Raw genomic sequence first — 18,563 nt, forward strand, 5'->3', positions numbered from 1 at the left:
AATGGCATGTAACAAAACAGTAGACAGTAAACTACACATGGAGCAGAGTAGATAGAAAATGTTTTTTTGTAAACAAGAAAGCTTTTTTTTTAAATTAATTTGATTCATTCTGTCACCAGGTAATGAAACATTTGTTTAATGTGATGATGTAAAGGAAACCTCAGCATGCATGCATGCATTTATTTATTTATTTTGCATCTGTATTGTAAGATCAAGCACTCATTAAACTATTTTATAATATAACATAACGGAAACAAAGAAGAGTATTAAACCATCTTAAAAAATAATGAAATAAAGAAACCTTCCCATATGTCTTTGGTTGCACTGTAGCTATTACAGCAACCATTTACAGAGCTTTGTTGCTCTCGCACATTTCTCTGGTGAAACCAGAGTTGCCCCAACTTTTGTTTAAATGTATGTTTTGGATAAAATTGTGTAAGTCAATGTTGTTCCAGCCCCCCACCATAGGTTATTTTTGCTTTTCCCTTTCATGTAACCATGATCTATCTGCCAGCTTGTGCTTTAGAGCAGTATTGCGGTCAGCCGAATTAGTTATCTCATTTATTGGCACAAAACAGCATGCATGCTAGGCTACGAGGATTTTAATTAAAGACGAGGGTCACAGCAGGTTTAAATTTACAGTGTGTGCTCCAGGGGGTCTTGCTTCATCCCATTTCCTCAGCTATGGGGAGCCGTGGTTTTGGCAGGATCGCAATCCAATCACTGCGTGAGTAGGCATCCTGCTGTTGGCTGCCGAGCATTTAATTACAGGCAAAGAAAGCAAATCAATTTAATTGTGCTGGTGGCGGTGCAGCTCTCCAGCCAGGCAACTTACTCCACATGCCAAACTTACATGATAGGGGTCTGTAATTCTGCAAAAAGACATGCGCTTTTGTTTGGGAATCGGTTAAAAGTTAGCTTTTTAGGAAGGTGATACAGAAAGCATAATTGTGTATATGTTGTGCAACAGACAAATGCCTATAAACTGAATTGGAAGGCGTCCACTAGGAGTAGGTTGGAAAGTACAATTACTGGTTTTAAATATAAATAATTGTAAACACACAGGTCTGGTAAAAAATGCTGAAGAGATGAGAAGCATGGGATTATACATGTGTCAATAGTTTTGGGTCACAGTGTACATTTATAGCGGTGTGAGTGACACGATACCACCTGTTGGGCAACTGTGGTATAACAAGCAATGCTGCAGAATTTACACCACAGCCCACATATACATTCTGGAACTGCCTGGCATTGTGGGTGTTGTTGGCACTCTATTGTTTGTAATAGATTGTTCTTACGGAATCCCCTTGTCATTATTTAGTTTTAGGTGCTATGTTTTTAATCGTGTAGTTTATTTTGTTTTAGGCAATGTGTACCAAAACCATCATGGCGTGGTTAGGGACTGGAAAAAGCTAGTAATATTGTAGATGTGCCCGAGTTAACGAAGGACTGTTTATCCTGTAATTTATTTTGTACACCTCCACATAAAAGCTAATTGGGGGCTGTAGAAAGTAATGGAAGAAGCAAGCGCTAAATGCAAACAGGCATATCCTATTCGTTTCAAAATGTATATCAAAATAGTAAAGAAATAATAATAATAATAATAATAATAATAATAATAATAATAATAATTGTTTTGGCAGAATTTCAGGAAACACACAGTTTAAAAAATGAGACGCAGTTCCACTGTTTAATAAAGACTTGCAAGAATAATGCCACAGGGTTCACCTGGCAGCTATTAAAGGAGATTCTTCCACACACACGTGTGTGTTTTTGCAGCCACATCCACCCCACTGAGAAGAGGATTTCCTCCCCTACTTCCAAAGCGCTCGTAAAAAAAATGTTTAAAAATAAAAGAGAGAGAGAGAGCGAGTCTTTGTCAGTTTCTACAGTGACCCCGTCAGCAGTGCAAAACCAATTCTTTATTACTAAGTCTGGGTTTAATAAGGAATTACGTTTCTTTATTGCATGTCATCATCACCGCAGCTGACAAGAACAAAGCGTCCTCAAACTTATCAAGGGCAGTTACACAAATTATCTGTATGGGAGCCAGCAAACGTTCATCTAATTCTATGGGATCTAGAAATCGACACGATGCAACTTTATGTTCGAATGGTTCTTTTTTTTGTAAACACAGGTAAGGACTTACAACGTACTCCATTCGTTACAAATATAGTTACTGACATAAGTTATCCGTTTTTCGTTATTTTTTAGGAAAGTAATAGTTTATGAAATGCAGTACGGGAATGAAGGGAAACATTGGAAAGAGTTGGAGGGATAAATGGACAAACTTTTATTCATTAAAAATGTTCTAATCAATCAAGGTTTTGGTTAAAAAAAAAAAGTATTGATGTGGTCCGTTGTTGTGTGAATATACAATAGTTTCATACTTGTTGATTTTTGAGTTTAATTGCGTACATACACGAACGTCATGTACATTTACAAACAATAGTAACGGTTATTTTTCATATATTAATCTCTAATATTATTCCTCATATTATTTGATAATCTGTATATAAAAAATTTTACAGTCTTTATGTCCTTTGTATTTTAAAATAGTTGTGCAAATATATACAGTATTAGACTTGTGTGACCACCAAAAATTAGGATAGTGACCTGATTTGAATTGTAAAATACAGTATGTTCTATCGTGGGACTTATTTCAGTATTATATATATATATATATATTAGTATTTTGTTTTATTCCAGTCTGTTATAGCCGTTTTCGTTTATGCTTTAGTTAGTTCTTTAGTCCGTATTTAAAAATAATAGTGCAGTTTTATTATATTTGTTAAATGTACAGATTGACCTTGTACTGACTCGCACGGTGCAGTTGTCTCAACTTTTGTTCTCTTTGCAGGCTATCTGCATTCCTTAATACACCGTGACTGTGGTGGGATCATTGATGTCAGCAAGGAAAACACAGGAGTTTTCCAACATTCAATATCTGCAAGTAATATGCATGGACAAAGCTGCACATGGGTAATTGAAGCACTGTCTACAGAAACTGTACACTTAACCATTCTCTCTCTGGATAATAAAACGTGCATTAGTGTATATTTTGAAAACAGCCAAAAAGCATCCATTTGTGGCTCAAGGAAGGAAACTTTGTTGTCTGGGAAAGGTAGAGGTGTGATAACCTGGCGCGCTGCAGCTGGAAGTTCTGTAAACGACACCCAAATTCAGTATACAGGTAAGGTACAGCATACCCTTGACTCGACTAGAATTGAGTCTTTTAAACCTATATTACTGTTTGGATGTTTAAAGCTCATGCTAGTTGCTTATCCCCAGGAGTGATCCAGGTTTAAATTAATTGATATGTCTTCATATAAATAACTAGAAAATAAAGATGTTTTTTAGTGAAAATGTAATCCTCTGAATTAAAGAAATACGAAGAAATTAAAAGTGAACTTTTGTATAGTACTGGTACCTTGAAATTCAACGTGCAGTTCTCAGTGTGAAAAGTTCAATGTCTTCTACAAGTTTTTATTTTTTATTTTTTTAGGTTTTTTTTGTGCCAGAGTTGGACATGCAACATGTTGCCATTCAACGCTGTATGTGTCTTCTTATGAGACAGGCCCTCCAGGTGTCTTTTTTATAAGGACAATAGAACTTTTAAAAGTTCCATTTAACTATGACTTTTTTTTTGAAAAAACAATTAATGTGCACCTTTTGATTTGTTTTTAGAAATAAATAACTTTTGTAAAATTCATATTGACGCTGTCATCTCAAATTTATGATGTTCTAAACTTTAACATTTTAAAAACTCATTTTTTACTGAAGCGGCAAAAATGCCTGTGAAGTGTATGATTTTATTTATTTTTGTGTTTATTTTTGTATGTAAATATATGGCAATACTATGTTTTGAAGATATTCCATAATTTATCATCCATAACTACTGTGTAAAAGACTCCATACAGTGTATGTATATACTAAACTAAACTTTTATACGATTACTTGAGTATCCGTTAACTTAAATATGGGCCAACTTGTTTACAGCGTGTTGCATATTATTTTGGTTCTGAGTTTAATATGAAACCAACATTTTCATCTAATTAAAAGTATTGCTATTAGAACTTGTGTTTAAGGTAACTGTCACTCTTTGAATCAACAGTTTTAAACTTTAAAATAACTTTTTAAAACCCACTTCTCCTAATGGTGCAATTTGGGACCTGTACAATTAGGCATCAATATGGGTCAAAACGAATTTGCAGCAGGTGCAAGCTGCAGTGACATCACCGTCATTATGTAATAACCACATTGAAGAAAATGTTACAATAATCCATTATTGCTACATAATGGTCATGGGAGTAATGGACAATACCACAGTAATCATGAAAACAAACCAAGGCTGAATCATTCACCCCCTTATCGACATCTCCAGATACAATGACATGTTGTGAAAAGAGGTTCAAATTTAAGGGTGGAAGTGTTAAATCACTACAGCTGAGATTTCAGATATTTCCTGCATTTCCTTTTGCACAAAAAATCACCCACAAATCAAAATATCCTATGCTAAAATATATTGGAATAGCTCATTTAAATGACTTTAATCAATTGGAACCTAAAATTCAGTGTCATATTGTGAGAATTAAGATCCCAATCAAAGAAATCAGGCTGGTGACAAAAAAGATCTGTGTGCAATGTAACAATCCTGCAAAGGGATTGGAAATGTTGAAGAGGAATAAGGTTTGATTGTATTGGTTGTGTTGTTCTTAGTTCTGGTTAACTGGTGTGCTAGACGGTCTCCCTGCTTGAATGGAGGGACTTGCATATCCGGAGAATCTGCTGCAGCATGTGTGTGTCCGAAGACCTGTCAAGGGAAGCACGGTGAAGGAGGTAAACAGCACAGAGCATGCGTGAACAATGAATCCAAATTTTAAAAAAATAATAACATCCGCATAGTTGGTTTTAGCCATCATATTGGCTTATTCGTCTTAAAAAAACAAAACAAAAAAATGTTTAAGTGCACATTAGTTGTCAAAGATATCTAGATTTGAAATTGTTATTTAATGTGCATATCCTGTTACATATGGACTTCATTATATGGGGTCATTCAAGACACAAACATGTATGGTAAGGTATGACATTAAAGAGAGATTATTAAAGCCTGGAATGACTCAAATTGTTATGCAACATAAGTTTAAAGGTGGGACTTGAAACCTTGCCAAGAAGAAATTAACCACATTTTTGCAGTAACCCTGCTTCCAGGGTGGGGGGAATATGACCTAGTTGAATGGTGTTTTTTTTGTTTTTAACATTATTTGATTTGTTGTTTTTTTTCCTTAGAAACACGGAACCTCCTTGAGGAAAGACTTCCCCACACTGAGTCACACCAGCGAAAAGCTCCTTTGAGTCAGGAGACAAGCTTCCATGGCATTCTAGAAATTACAATAATTTCACAAAGTACGCATAATCGGAGGAAACCGTGGCTCACGAGGCCTGGTGACAGTGCTCTGACAACATTCGGTGGCAAAGGAACAGCACGGTATGGCACAACCGAAGGCCAGTCAAGGGATGAGAACAACACAACAAAGGCACTCCACAGTTCAGTCAGCAGTCATTGGCCCAGAGACAGCGAAAGCACTGCTGTCGGAGCTGATAAGGAAACACTCCCGTCCACTCAGGAAACTTCACATAATAAGGACTCTGCTCTATTAACAGATCAGGCACTTTCACACATTGTGAGATTTACTGCAACTGATGATCCATCATTAGGCTTGACAAGTCCAGCTACTGAAGAAACTCAGAAAACAAAGCCAGCGCTTTTCAGAACTGAAAGCAAGCCTCTAATGGCTCACTACACAAGAATGGAAAAACACCCCACAGGTGTAACTGCAATTCCGTATCCATCAACCAGACAGGAAAAGAGGCTGCATGCTCCAGAGACTGGTGCATCGTCGCAAAGAAATGTTTTTCATATATACATGCTGGTGTCTGCAACATCCCCAGTTTCTCCGTCCCAAGAATCGGCTTCACAGACTTTCACTGTCAAGCCTTCTTTCCCACTGACCACTAGCTCTAGTCACACGTCAGCTCTTCCAGATACCGTACACAATCCTACAGAGTCGCTGCCACCACGGCATGAGCAGGAGATGCCGAGCAATGACCGAGACTATCGCCATGGAACCAAATTGGACTTGCCGCGTGAAATGAAAGCTGTTTCGCTGACTCCGATTATTCTTGAAATGAACACGGCAACTAAAACAGAGTCATCACAGACTTCGAATGATCTGTTGATCAGTGGTTCATCCACTTCATTCACGGGCTCACAGGCTTTGTTTGCTGGACACAACACTGGCAGAAAGATCACAGCTCTTTCAAGCACAGCCACTTTGAACTATAACCTCATGTCTATGTTAACTTCTTCAGGGACTGACCCTACAGATACCCCAGAGACAGGGTCGGAAGCCCTAAAGCATCCTAAGGTCTCTCATTTACTCACAACCCCTTTGGAATTCTCCAGTGAAGTCACACTGGACCCTGCAGGAGTCACACATTCTACTTTTGATCATCAAAGGAACTCTGATTCAGACAGCAAGTATTTAACAGAGGTGACTGAAAACAACAGTTTAAGTTTACAAACTGTCAATGAACTTTCAGAGACGCCAAAATATGCTGCTGAAATTAGCAAAGAGATCAATGATTTTTTTCACGAAGGCAGCGAGAACAGAAGACATCAAATAATCGCGGACACTTCTACTCCATTGATGGAGGATTTCAATGTAAGTCTGTTTGAGCGTAAGTTAGTTCCAATGGTTACTAGAAGCCTTCCTGAAGGAGACATCTATAATTTTATGCCTAAAGGGGAAACCGCATCTGAGAGGGATGTAGGTGTGTCAATTTCAACACAAGGGTTCAGTGAAAGGGCTGTCCCATCTTCCACAAGTGAGGAGGGAGTTTCCACGTTGACTACTTTGATAGAAAGTAGCAGGACAGCTGGTCTAGACACTAGTACTCTTGACACAGATTCTGTTACACCTCATACAGGCATGACAGAAACAGATATCATGCTACGTTTTACAGGGGTTACACCATCAACCACTACTTCCAGTCCAGATATATTTCCTCAGTCTGAAAGTACAACGTCTACATCAGAATTGCCTACATCTGCTTTGCATTCCTCGCCAAAGCTGCTGATATGGACTGCTGAACCCAGTACCCTCTCCATAACAACACACGAACAGATCACAGTGTCTCAAAATACCAGACGATCAGCCTCACCTACGGAAACGTTCGAAGAGATGTCAATGAACAACGATGTCATCTCGTCGGACGATGGCATTAAATCCACATCAGCTTCAGCAACTCTAACTGAAATGGGGTGGACGTCCAAAAAAGTACCTAGAACACCTTCAGAAGGCTTCAATTCAAGCTCTTTACCTTTTATTACATTGACTGATACAGCAATGCATTACACATCGCCAGCTGTTGGTTTAGGTCCTGCAGTGGAATCTCACACATTAGGCACAAGTTTGCCACAAGAGGAAACTGCTGTGCCCGACAGTGCTTCGACTTTTTTTACCCCTCTGTTGACTAGCTCTTCTGATGTTACAGTGACAAGCCTCAATACAGGTGGGGCAACAGGACCAACTCTGCAGACAACCACATCCCTAAATGCAGTGGTTCCACAAACACTATCACCTAGAGGGGAGGGCAGTTCCCCAACTCCTGTTAGACAAACTGAGATGGAAACAGAGGTTTTAAGTACAGGGTATTCCAGCACCACAGTTCCTCAAACCACTTTACCCCCTGCCATGGATGATTCAAGTTGGAGTCCGAAGAGACCGAGTTCGACCACACTTTCCCCTGTAACACAGTCCACTCCTGTTACTACAATAAACTCCACTGCAGGAAGTGGTAATGTCACAGAATCAAAAACAGCCCTGACATCTTTGGAATCTAGTACAACAGAACAGCTTTCCACCTCCTCAAGGGTGACAAACGCTAAAGGTAAGAACAACAGCACTCCAGGCCTGTCGAAGGATTTGCCAGTGCATCAATCAAGTACCTTAACTGCCTCCACTTATAACAGCACTTTCGGCACTAGGCATAGAGGTTCTGCCACTGTGAAAACAAGACCTACTGCTGTATCAAACAAAAGTGAAAGCACTGCAGTGCCTTTCACAGGGCGTGTGAACATCACTCGGCCTTTGACCACGTCTGCAATTCCAACCACCACCCTGCATGCGCCAAAGACAGAAGTTTCTGCTTTTGGGAAAGGGGTATTTACGACCACGTCTTATGGACAGAAAACGACAGGGAGTTCACCTGCTCCTCCTGTGATGTTTAGCACATCCAAAAACACTTACGAGAAGACGGAGAGGATTTTCATAGTGGAGGATCAGCCACCCATCATCAAAGGTTGGCTTATTTATTGAAGTATTTATAATTGTTTTACTTGTATACTTATCAAGGTTACTAAACACTAATAAACACTGATAAACACAGCCAATTTAATTTGCAGGAAAGACATATAAAGGGATGTTTGACAGATAGCAATTGAAGGTTAAGACAATTTATATGGGTTAAAGAGCACAGAGAGTACAACATATTTTGTACACAGGTGCCCACATATTCTAATACAAATTACTACTTTAAAAGCAATAAAAACTTTAAACATGTTTGTGTTTTTTTATGTAGAAAAAAATATCAAAGTTCCTTCACTTCTTGTGCTGGAAATGGAATTCAGTAAAGACCTTGCAAATCCTGAATCCAGAGCCTTTGAAAATCTTGTGGAGGACTTCCTAGGAAAGGTTGGTATACCAAACCCTAAACTGCTGCTGAAATATTAAGAATCCATACAAGGCATTTGTATGGTGACTGGTGTGCTTTTTTCTTGGTTCAAGAATTTGATGATTGCATTGTTGTGTATGGGAGTGTGCGGGACCGTGCGAAGGGTGGGGGGGTTCCAAAGGATCCCGTGTGACTGCGCCCCTGTAAAGAACCCTGTGGTGGGTTTATTTTTAAGTCCCACTATAGGCTAGTGCTATTTGTATCTAACAGACATCGCTTTCTTCAGAATAAAGAACACAGGCAGGTCATTTTGTATCTGTACATGTATGCCTTCTGACCAACTCTATGGAGAAATCGGAAGCGAGGCGAATAGACTGTGATGAGCTAATTAATGACATTTCTTCTGTGAAGGCTGTTGATTGTGAGCATCCTTTGTACAGCATTGGGTGTGTGTTGAGGAGGGGGTTTATAAATAGCTTTGGTGCTGTATACTTTTATAATATCACTGTGAACAATTTTACATTCCAGGTTGACCCGTTTTACAAGAAGATTCCTGGGTATCAACATTTAGCGATATCAGGAATCAGGTATAAAAAGGCTAACGTTCTGTGTTTTTATTATGTTATTGGTTTCAGTTTGAAGGGTATCATTGATTGAATTGAGATTATTCCCTCTCGCAGTAGTGGCAGCGTGCTCATGGAGTATGACGCTGTGTTCAGTACGGAATCAGTGCTGGGGTGGCTCGGGGATCTGGAGGGACTGCTGAACATGACGGGTCTGCCTGAGGCCGTCTCCCAGGGATTCTACATCAGAGGGGCCAGAGTGCTGCGTGTGTCTGTCCGGAGTAAGTACATTATCTGAGCCTTGATCAGCATCAAGGAGCTAGCGTGAATAAATCAACTTCTCCACATCCTTACAAAAGTGTGGGGAAGCATGATAAAAGCATGCTAAAAAACTATTTGATGTGGCTTAACAACATTTTTTAAAAGAATCATTAAAAATAATGATATGAGAGAGATATGTAAAACATGGTGACAGAAGGAAATGATGGATGGACAGATGGTTAGATAACTTTGCAGTACCAGTGTTGGCGGTAATGTAAATGTCCATTCCTGAGCTCTCCAGTAGAATGCTTATGCAGTGATGTTTATTGAAGATAGGAGAATTATAATAATTCAGCAGGGAAGGGCCCTAACGAGCCATACACTCCGGCAGTCAGCTTAGTTATACTGTACATAGTGTCCACACCTTTCCTCTTAGAAATGCAACATTTATCTTGGTTAAATGCAAACCAAGTTTTTTGCAAACACAGATCAAATACATCCCCAAAAAGCAGAACCTTTTTGGAGTGGGGTGGGGGTAGGGATACAGGGAATGGTTTTGTTTGTGGATTCTGAGCCATTGCATTACAGAGCCGTCTTATTTTGTTTGCAGCTGCACCGTACCTGATAAATAAGTGCCAGGTTTAATGAGTGTATCAGAATGGCGTTGGTCCCATAGCAGATATTTACAGTAGATTCTGCATTGTTGTTGCCTTACACTTGGTGCCATGCAGGCTCAATAGTACATTGCTCAATGGGCTTCAACTGCTGGCGCCACTTGGTTTCCAGTCATTCATTTTACAATCAAAATGTGCTGCTGAAGTAGAGCACAGCGGTAAGTCACTGGTTACACAGTAAGCTTGAGGCATTTTTTCTTTATTGCTGCAGTTTGTAAAGTGGACAAAATTACTATCCGTTTTCTTTGATGATCCTCCCCAGTACCGGTATAATTTACATTTCCAATGGAATCCTTTTTTTATATAGTAGGATATCTGCACATAGACACACAAATTGAATCACAGAAACTTTTATTTACTGTGTTTTAAATCCACTATTTTAGATTTTTGTTGTGCTCCATATAGATGCTCTACCACTAAGATACCCAATACGTTCTCCAGGATATACCAGCTTGATAGGGTGATCTGTATATGAATTGGCAGGTGATACAGTGAAAACACAATGTGGAAGGAGGCATGGCAGAAATCCTTGTTGTGACCATCAGTTTTTCTTTTTTTATGAATTTCTCTTAACGCTAGCTTGTGTATGAACTGGCAGAACAGTGACTGTTTTGGTGGGACAAAAAAGGTATATGACTATTTACTGTTGTGAGAGAACTGACATTTAAATAAAACCTATTTTCCTTTTTTTCAGTAGCTGTATTAATCCGCGCTAAGCCTGCCTGCACCTCTCCATCCTGTGCTTGACACATTCTCTGCTGCAGTGACGACAGGTTTCTATTAAAGCATGCTTGTGTTTTTCCAAGGCCGCTTTTTCCTAAGAATTTGCCTCTCTCTGTCTCTCCCCAGAGCGTCAGGCTGACTTGTGCTCCTCAGTGTTCCGCTGTCAGCCTGGGTTCGACTGTGTCCCTGCCAGACGCAGCAATGTGAGATGCACCTCTCTGTGCCACAGGGACTACTGTAAAAACAGCGGCATCTGCACCCACCAGAGAGGTCAGCAGCCTGTGTGCCAGTGAGTATCACCCTGCTTCCTGACCTTTCAGTGTCTGAGTCACCACTGCTTCCTTTGCATTGTTTTCATAACACACTGATGGAAAAATGGGACTGGGCTCCTTTTTGTTTCTACTGATAATAGGCAAGTTGATTGTATCCTTTAGTGCAGTACTACCCATAACATATCTGGATGTCTTCCCACCAGATTGTCACTAAACTGGACCGCTACATGGTCTCAATAAAAATTAAAAAAAAGTGTTTATTTTTGATGCATTAATAAGGTACTGCAAGATACAAAGATTCATAATTAGCAGCCCTGTGCTTTTTAAATCTGGCAGTAGTTTTTCACAGTGTTACTTTCAGAGTGTAGATCAATTATCCATTAGTCTGGAAACTCCACCTCGCATGTGCCTATTTTCTTTAAAACCTCCCTTCATGGCATGCATAGGACAGTATTCTCCTGCGTGAATGTACTAATTTATTTGTCTCTTTTTTTGAAGAAGAAATGTAATAAATCCAGTGAAAACACCACTGTTTATTTTCTGTAGATGTCCGGTTGGTGTTGATTACTGGTTTATGGGTCTGAGGTGCGACCACAAAATGAGCCAGCAGAAGCTGATTGGAATCGCATTCGGAGTCCTCTTCGCAGTCATTGTCACGATGGCAGCCATAGCCTTCCTGGTCATGAGGAGGTTCAAGGCTTTATTGATTCAAGCCAAGGTCGACCAGACAAGAAGCAGGTAAGAGGTCTCCTGTTTTAATGGCAACGTGTGCGTCTGCAAGGTGATGTTTTTTAACAGCAGAACCCTCTTCACATTTGCCCTTGCAGTGTGCAGAAGAGCACAGAAGATGAAAAGACGTGTATTCCCAGCTGGCTGTCTCTTGTATTAGTACGGAATCCGTGTTCGCAGATTGATGGTGCACCTGGTCATTAGCAGGTCTCCCGGTTGTTTGTCGCTGTGCAGGTTGTTAACACAGCTTTATTCTCGTGGGTTCCTGAGATTTCATGTTAATGAAGTGAACAGTGACCTACCTCTCAGCAGGCTTGTTTCTACACTTGTCTGCTGCTCTTCTCATTAACTGCTTTGGATGCTACTGTGGCGAGCCTCAGTTCCCACAGACAGCGGCTCCTCACAGGTGGAGGTTGGACGCGAACCCGGGACCTCCATCTTTTAAATCGTAGCGCCGATACCGCTGTACAAAAGAGCTGGGCTCCCTTGCTGGAGCAGATGTCAGGCTTATGTCTTCATGCTTAGATTGCGTCACCTACCAGCCCTGACCCCTGCCTCCATGCACGCTACAGTATGTTAATCTATTATTTCGTGTTGTGTTTTCACACTGGACACTCCAAATTCTTACTTACAGGGATTATGTAAAGACATTTATTTTAGTGGACCGAAAATTTCACGTGTTTATATATTTTTTTAAATGTAGCGACTTTTATTGTAGCCATTTTCACCTACAGATGTGTTTTTTTCATGATGTGCTTTTGCACTGCACATTGTAGCTTTGAAGTTTGTTTGTTTTGTGAATATCTGAAATGACAAAACAGTGGACATACTGCAGCCGCTTTGAATTGTGTTTCACCAGTCAATAAATATGTTAACTGCACTTCTTGAGACCTTTAGTGTGCTGTGCTCTACCTTTTGAATTTTAAGCATACCTAATTGTAAACGTAATCTACCTACTACCTAATGTTAATAAGGCTTGTAATTTTGTCCCCTGCCTGAGGAACCCCCCCAACCCCCCAACCCCCCAACCACACTTCTGCCTTAACTTTACACCCCTGGGCGTTGACTCGGCAGAATCCAGTATTAAAATTTCAGTGCATGCTTTCTACATTATAAAATACTGTCTTTGATTTTGGTCTTTTAACATTGCACCCTAGGTAGGACATTAAAAATGTGCTGTGCTGGTGTGTAGTAGTGTGCATATATGTGGTAGTGTCTGTAGTTCTCTAAACTTTGACCAAGAGTTTTACTTATCACAGTGGAGACATATATCTCCTTTGATCCCTAACCCTATGAAACGTTTTTAATATGTGTTTGGCACTGGTGACACAGGCAGGCTGGGAGTAGCCTGGCATTTGATTTGGGAGTGGAAGGGAGATTGAGGAGAGAGAGTGGGAGGTATCAGGGAGGAAAAGCTGCAGGAAACCTCCGAGGTGAAGGAAAACAGCTCTTGACGTGGAAAGGTCTGCCGTGTCAGCAGTCTGTTTTTGGATTATGCATACACTTTGTGTACTGTTTCTGTCAGGGCTTCCTATCCCCAGTAAGTCTCAAGGTCGCTGGTTGTTAAAAGCTGTCATTCTGGCTTGCTACATGAAGTTTCAAAACACGTTTAGCAGAAAAACGGGTAGAAATATGTGTATGTTAAAAGGCCTCTCAATTGCACACAGAAAATATCAACATCCTTGTTTTGTTTTTGATGTCTGGACAAGGTTAGAAACACTGGCCTTTCCAGTAGCCATGTTAATCAGTTTACTCAAAAGCCAGCCAACATAAACATTCTGGTGAGAGCTGATAGGCAGTAGAAAAATAAAAGGGGATAACTATTTCCACAGACGGCCTTGTGAGGAGGTAGATCCTGATATAGGTCACATTACAAATAGAATGTACACAGTTAGAGTTCGAGCAATCTCGACACAGTGTCTGACTACCAGTGGGGAGTGTGTCATTAATTAGCGAGTCAAGTAATACAATTATACAGAAAGTCCTTTTCTTATCCAGTTGAATTTTGCTTCCATTGGTAATATTCTCAGTCTGAGGCAAGCGGTAAAATGAAAGCTTTGAAAGAAATACCTCAACACAAGCTACTCCTTTCCAGCTCAGTTACCTAATGGTGTCAGAACAAAATCTTCAGACAAATGAATGTTTCTTTAAGAAATACAGACAATGGTTTTTACTGGTTTTCAAGAAAGAGGTTTGAAATGCAAGCTGTGTCAATGAAGAGAAAGCTTAAAGCCCGGGTGGCACTTGGAAGTGAGTTGTCAACATAGGAGCCCTGCAAGAGACATGTTGAGGTTGGAGTACCCAAAAGTAGCTACATGTCTGTCCCCCAGTAATATGAAAACCGCACTATGCCACCTCAGGAATTTGTATTTTTTATTTTCATCCTGTAACTATTCTCCTGCCAATTAAGTACAAACCCTGTATTTTAAAAATCATATATCAACCTTATCAACTTGTTGGCTACTTTGTCCATTTGCTAAACAGTGCAAAATGAAAGAAAGGTTTTACTAGCATTCCTTGCAAATGCCCGGTACAACAACAGCTCTGTTATCATTCTGGGGCTGGGATGCAGCAGCTGCAGTGTAAATTCAACAGTGTCGAGTCCCATTAAGCTAAACAAACTTGGTTTTTCAACAGCTGCTCAAGATTTAGTTTTTCTGTAGATTGATGGTCTTTAGGCTCATTACAGTTGCAGACAAAAGTATTGGCACCCTCCACTTAATATACGATAATTCCGATGTTAAATACAAATACTTGAAATTGCTCGTGTTTTTTAAATTTTTTTATTATGAAGATCGTTTGTTAAACTACCAGAAATTGTGTCCTGGTTTCTCTAGAAGGTAATCTGCACACTTCCCTCTCAATTTGCCCGACTCGCATCAGGATGTTTCGTCCATTCTACTATCCTCACCCTTCACTTCCTGCTGGTGAGACCTCAAAGGTCTTCCTCAGTCCCGTTGTCTCATAACTCCCCTGTCACCTGGGTCCCTGCCACCATCCTTCATCTTTATCTGCTGTTTGTTCGGCTGGTGTCACAAAGCACAAAGCAAAATTACACGCATCTGTCATGGTGTCACCCAGGCAGAGCATCTTTCCCTGGAGATTTTTCTTTTTTGGGGGGGGGGATGGTAATAATGGAATTATACAAAGCATGGCTATTCTTTTTTTTATATGAATCCAGGAAAAAAACACCAGTGCGTTTCTTTTTCAAGTAAGAAAAAAACAAAAAAAAAAACAACTTCTTGGCCATTTATTTTATTGTATTTTATACATCTTTACCTCTGACATGATTGAACAGCTTCTAAAAACGAGGCCAAAGACCAGTCCCTTGAGGGTGTTTCATCCTTGATCACGGCCTTGGGTATCTGTTGACATGACCTTGATCTAAGTACATCTTCAAACTGGTCACATGTATTACAAATCCATAAACCTTCAGTGAATAGTTATTTGTCTCATTCTTTTAATGGCATTATTCGTGGTATTGTTGGCTAAGTTAGTTACAGGTTCCTGCGTTAGAGAAGATAACAGACCACTGTTCAGATTTGTTGTTTAGTATTTATGTATATTTTACATTCCCAGTGGTGTGGGCAGGAGAACAAGGCCCTCCGTACAAAGCACAGGAAGTGTCAGGTGGCCGTCAGTTATTGGGGTTAATGGTTTCAGGTTGTTACTTCTAATAAACCACAGCCCCCCGCAGCACCGCTTTCTATTCATATGCCACTGCGTTTTCCGCTGCCTTCACACCGTTTGTTTTGACAGCCTGTCAATGGTTTCCAGGAGTCAGTAATCGACGTAATTGTGTGTCCCTCCTAAAGGGTGTAGCCAGAGCCGAGCTTAAAGCAACAGCCTCGACTCTAATAAATCATTTGAAATCTGGACACCGTTCAGAATATTTTCCTACACATTAATGTGACACAAATATTTTGTACAGTAAGAAAAGTTTGTTTTCAATCCAGACAGCAATCGTTATACATGGTTTCAATGAAGCACACAATTTTTTTTTTTCTATGAAAGTCACAAACCGTTTGATCAGTCAGTAATTGAAGCATCTGTGTTGTGAGTTTTGAGACTTTTCTATGTGATAGTAATAGAATCAGAAATGCTCACTTTAATGTGGAATCTCTCTAGTGACCTGTCACAAAACTAAAATTTGACTTGAATATAAAACTTAAAATACTTCACCATAAAACATTTATAGATGACTAACCAGTGCAAACCAGTTACACTGACCAGATTAATGGTGACTGGGAGCTTATGATAATATATATATATATGTTTATTAAAATTGTAGATAAGAAATTTGAGGTCAAGTGAATTATACCTTTTTTTCTGTTCCAGTTACCGGAGATTCAGCCGCTTTGATGACATCTCGGAGCAGTGCTGGTCCCAGTCATGGCTGGACTCCTCTGCTAACTCACTGGACAACCCTGCCTTCACTCACTCTGACGAGCTCATCCACCTCCGGAGGCTGGACAGCAGCTACTGCAGCTGCCTGGAGGAGTCGCTCACCACCAGCAACAGCAGCAAGAGGAACATGCCCCACATCAGGACTGTCTTCAGGCACAGGTAAACTTCCTTTAGGGATCACCTGTACATGTGACAGCCCCTGACTTCATCCCTGTAAAAACAACCCACACTGCGATTCGAAATGGACACATCCTCAGATACAGGGCAACAGTTGACCCAATATTGACACATTGATTTCTGACTCCTTCACTTTACTGAAGTTGGAAACCGACTTGACAGATTTTTAGCTGGTTTCAGTAACTCACTTTTATATTAAAAGAAGTTTAAATCATCATGACATATGTAATACGGTTGTATCATTCCCAAAATAAAATATATCCAGTGTAGAATATTGGCAGTAAATTGATATTGCATAAGAATACACCAAGCAGTGGAATAATGGTCATATTGTGAAATGACTTGTAGGCAATTATTGTAGTGTTACTTTATACTTTTTCATTGGATATCATTTACAATCGGCTCTTGTTGCTACGTGGTTGGTCACCAAAGCCTCTTCCTGTGTTATAACAAACTTGATAAATTGCACTTTTTTTTGATAAGCAGCAGGTAGCTGCTTATCAGCCCCAGTGGGTGGAAATGGAAAAGGCTGCATTTCACTGTAATGAAGTTTCCAGATTTGGGAATAGGCGGTTATGGGGTATAAAACAACATGACCTGCAAGGCTTTAGGATGGGCTGGCTGCTTGTGGGATTAAACACCACCCCCTGGTGTTCACAGCATGCTGCTGCAGTAAGAGTATACGGTTGTCTTTTTACATATAATCCCATTATATCCCAATATACTAATTTGATTTATGTGGGAAAAAAAGGTAAATTCCACCTATGACTGTCAGTCTGTCAAAATATACAGTATATTATGATCTGCCTTCATTCTGATACAAGGGATTAATACCAGTAGAATGTAAGCAGTTACTGTGCTTGATTGTATTAGTATTATATTTAAATTTCATGATAATCTTTAAAAAGAGGTTCATTTAAAGTACTATTAACTTTTATAGGAGCGCTTAAAAGGAATTCAAAAGGATTTAAGAGTAAGGCTTTTTTTTTTTTTTTTTTTTTTTTTTAAACCTCCTTAAAATTAGATTGTTCAAATCAACATATGAGGTGGCTGTAGAGAATTTACAATGGACAGGGGTCATAGTTTAACAATCATTGTTTTAGTGCAATGCCTGTTTGAAAAGGATTTAACGTAAGTGTCTCTAAGCACTTGACCTGAAGTAACAGCATGTCTTTGTATTTTTTATTACAGCTCCCAATATAACTGGGACCTCAGTGACAGTAGCATCAACGATCACATGGCAGACTCGGGCAAGGCCAGCGATCTCTCCGTTTCCAGCTGGCCTATGGAGCCCATTCAGTGGACACCCTTCCCCATTCTACAGCAGCTTGGCATTGAGAGACCGGTAAGAAAATGAGCAAGACCACCAAACATTGGACTGGTGGGACCCTAGGCTTTGAACCAAAACCAAACATATACACCTTGGGTAGTCCAAGATTAATTGGATCTGTGGAACTAGTCCGTAGTAATCTGAAGTATGTACTAAATTTGGAGTGGGGATAAACTAATGTACAGAATCAAATCTTATGACAAGATCATTAAGGTTACATTGTAGGTTTTGTAAAATATTATTAAGTAAGGTTTTTGTTTAGTTCTTAAAGCTTCTTGTTACAATATAGCAAAAGTACTATTATATTTGGTCAACAATAGAGGGAAACTGAGTAGTGTTTAAACAAAAATAAATAAAACACAACACAAACACGCAGAGCATGCACATGTATAAATATGCACTTTCAGTATTGAAGCACAGGGTAAAATAAAAGACAAAGTCACTGTTAAGGTTTTATTGTGGGTTGAACCCAATGTATACAGCTTTGTATTTTGATTTGGAGATCAGTGTCTTTTTACAAACAGTAATCAATGTCTACAAGTATAGAGACCTAACATCTAATCTACATAATTTTACATTTTCACTTAACACCAAATATTAAATGCAAGCAACAGAGAAACAAACAAAAACACATCTTTTTAAAATGACAGCATCAGTGGAAAACACAAACACACAATTGACCGTTTCTACC

At 39.6% G+C, this 18,563-nt stretch overlaps 2 protein-coding genes across 21 annotated transcripts in view; one reads left to right on the forward strand and one right to left on the reverse strand.

The window, feature by feature from the left end:
• The first annotated feature begins 1,671 nt into the window (after positions 1–1,671).
• The window catches only part of LOC117418207 (mucin-2-like), an 18,733-nt gene continuing 1,841 nt past the window's right edge, over positions 1,672–18,563 (forward strand). The window contains exons 1-11 of the mRNA XM_034030962.3: positions 1,672–2,137; positions 2,861–3,193; positions 4,720–4,839; positions 5,290–8,364; positions 8,644–8,756; positions 9,265–9,323; positions 9,417–9,580; positions 11,084–11,246; positions 11,776–11,967; positions 16,297–16,524; positions 17,734–17,887. Coding sequence (XP_033886853.3) covers positions 1,969–2,137; positions 2,861–3,193; positions 4,720–4,839; positions 5,290–8,364; positions 8,644–8,756; positions 9,265–9,323; positions 9,417–9,580; positions 11,084–11,246; positions 11,776–11,967; positions 16,297–16,524; positions 17,734–17,887 — 4,770 coding nt within the window. The 5' untranslated portion in view covers positions 1,672–1,968. The remainder of the gene's footprint in view (positions 2,138–2,860; positions 3,194–4,719; positions 4,840–5,289; positions 8,365–8,643; positions 8,757–9,264; positions 9,324–9,416; positions 9,581–11,083; positions 11,247–11,775; positions 11,968–16,296; positions 16,525–17,733; positions 17,888–18,563) is intronic.
• Positions 18,312–18,563, reverse strand: part of LOC117418205 (trinucleotide repeat-containing gene 6A protein-like) — a 94,093-nt gene continuing 93,841 nt past the window's right edge. For all 20 annotated transcript variants that reach the window (XM_034030946.3, XM_059035489.1, XM_034925925.2 and 17 more), the window contains one exon: positions 18,312–18,563. This exon is cut by the window's right edge and continues 3,947 nt beyond it. The gene's annotated coding sequence lies outside the window, so the exon portion shown is untranslated.

The sequence above is a fragment of the Acipenser ruthenus genome, chromosome 13, assembly GCF_902713425.1.
Source record: "Acipenser ruthenus chromosome 13, fAciRut3.2 maternal haplotype, whole genome shotgun sequence".
In the NCBI taxonomy this organism is placed as follows: domain Eukaryota; kingdom Metazoa; phylum Chordata; class Actinopteri; order Acipenseriformes; family Acipenseridae; genus Acipenser; species Acipenser ruthenus.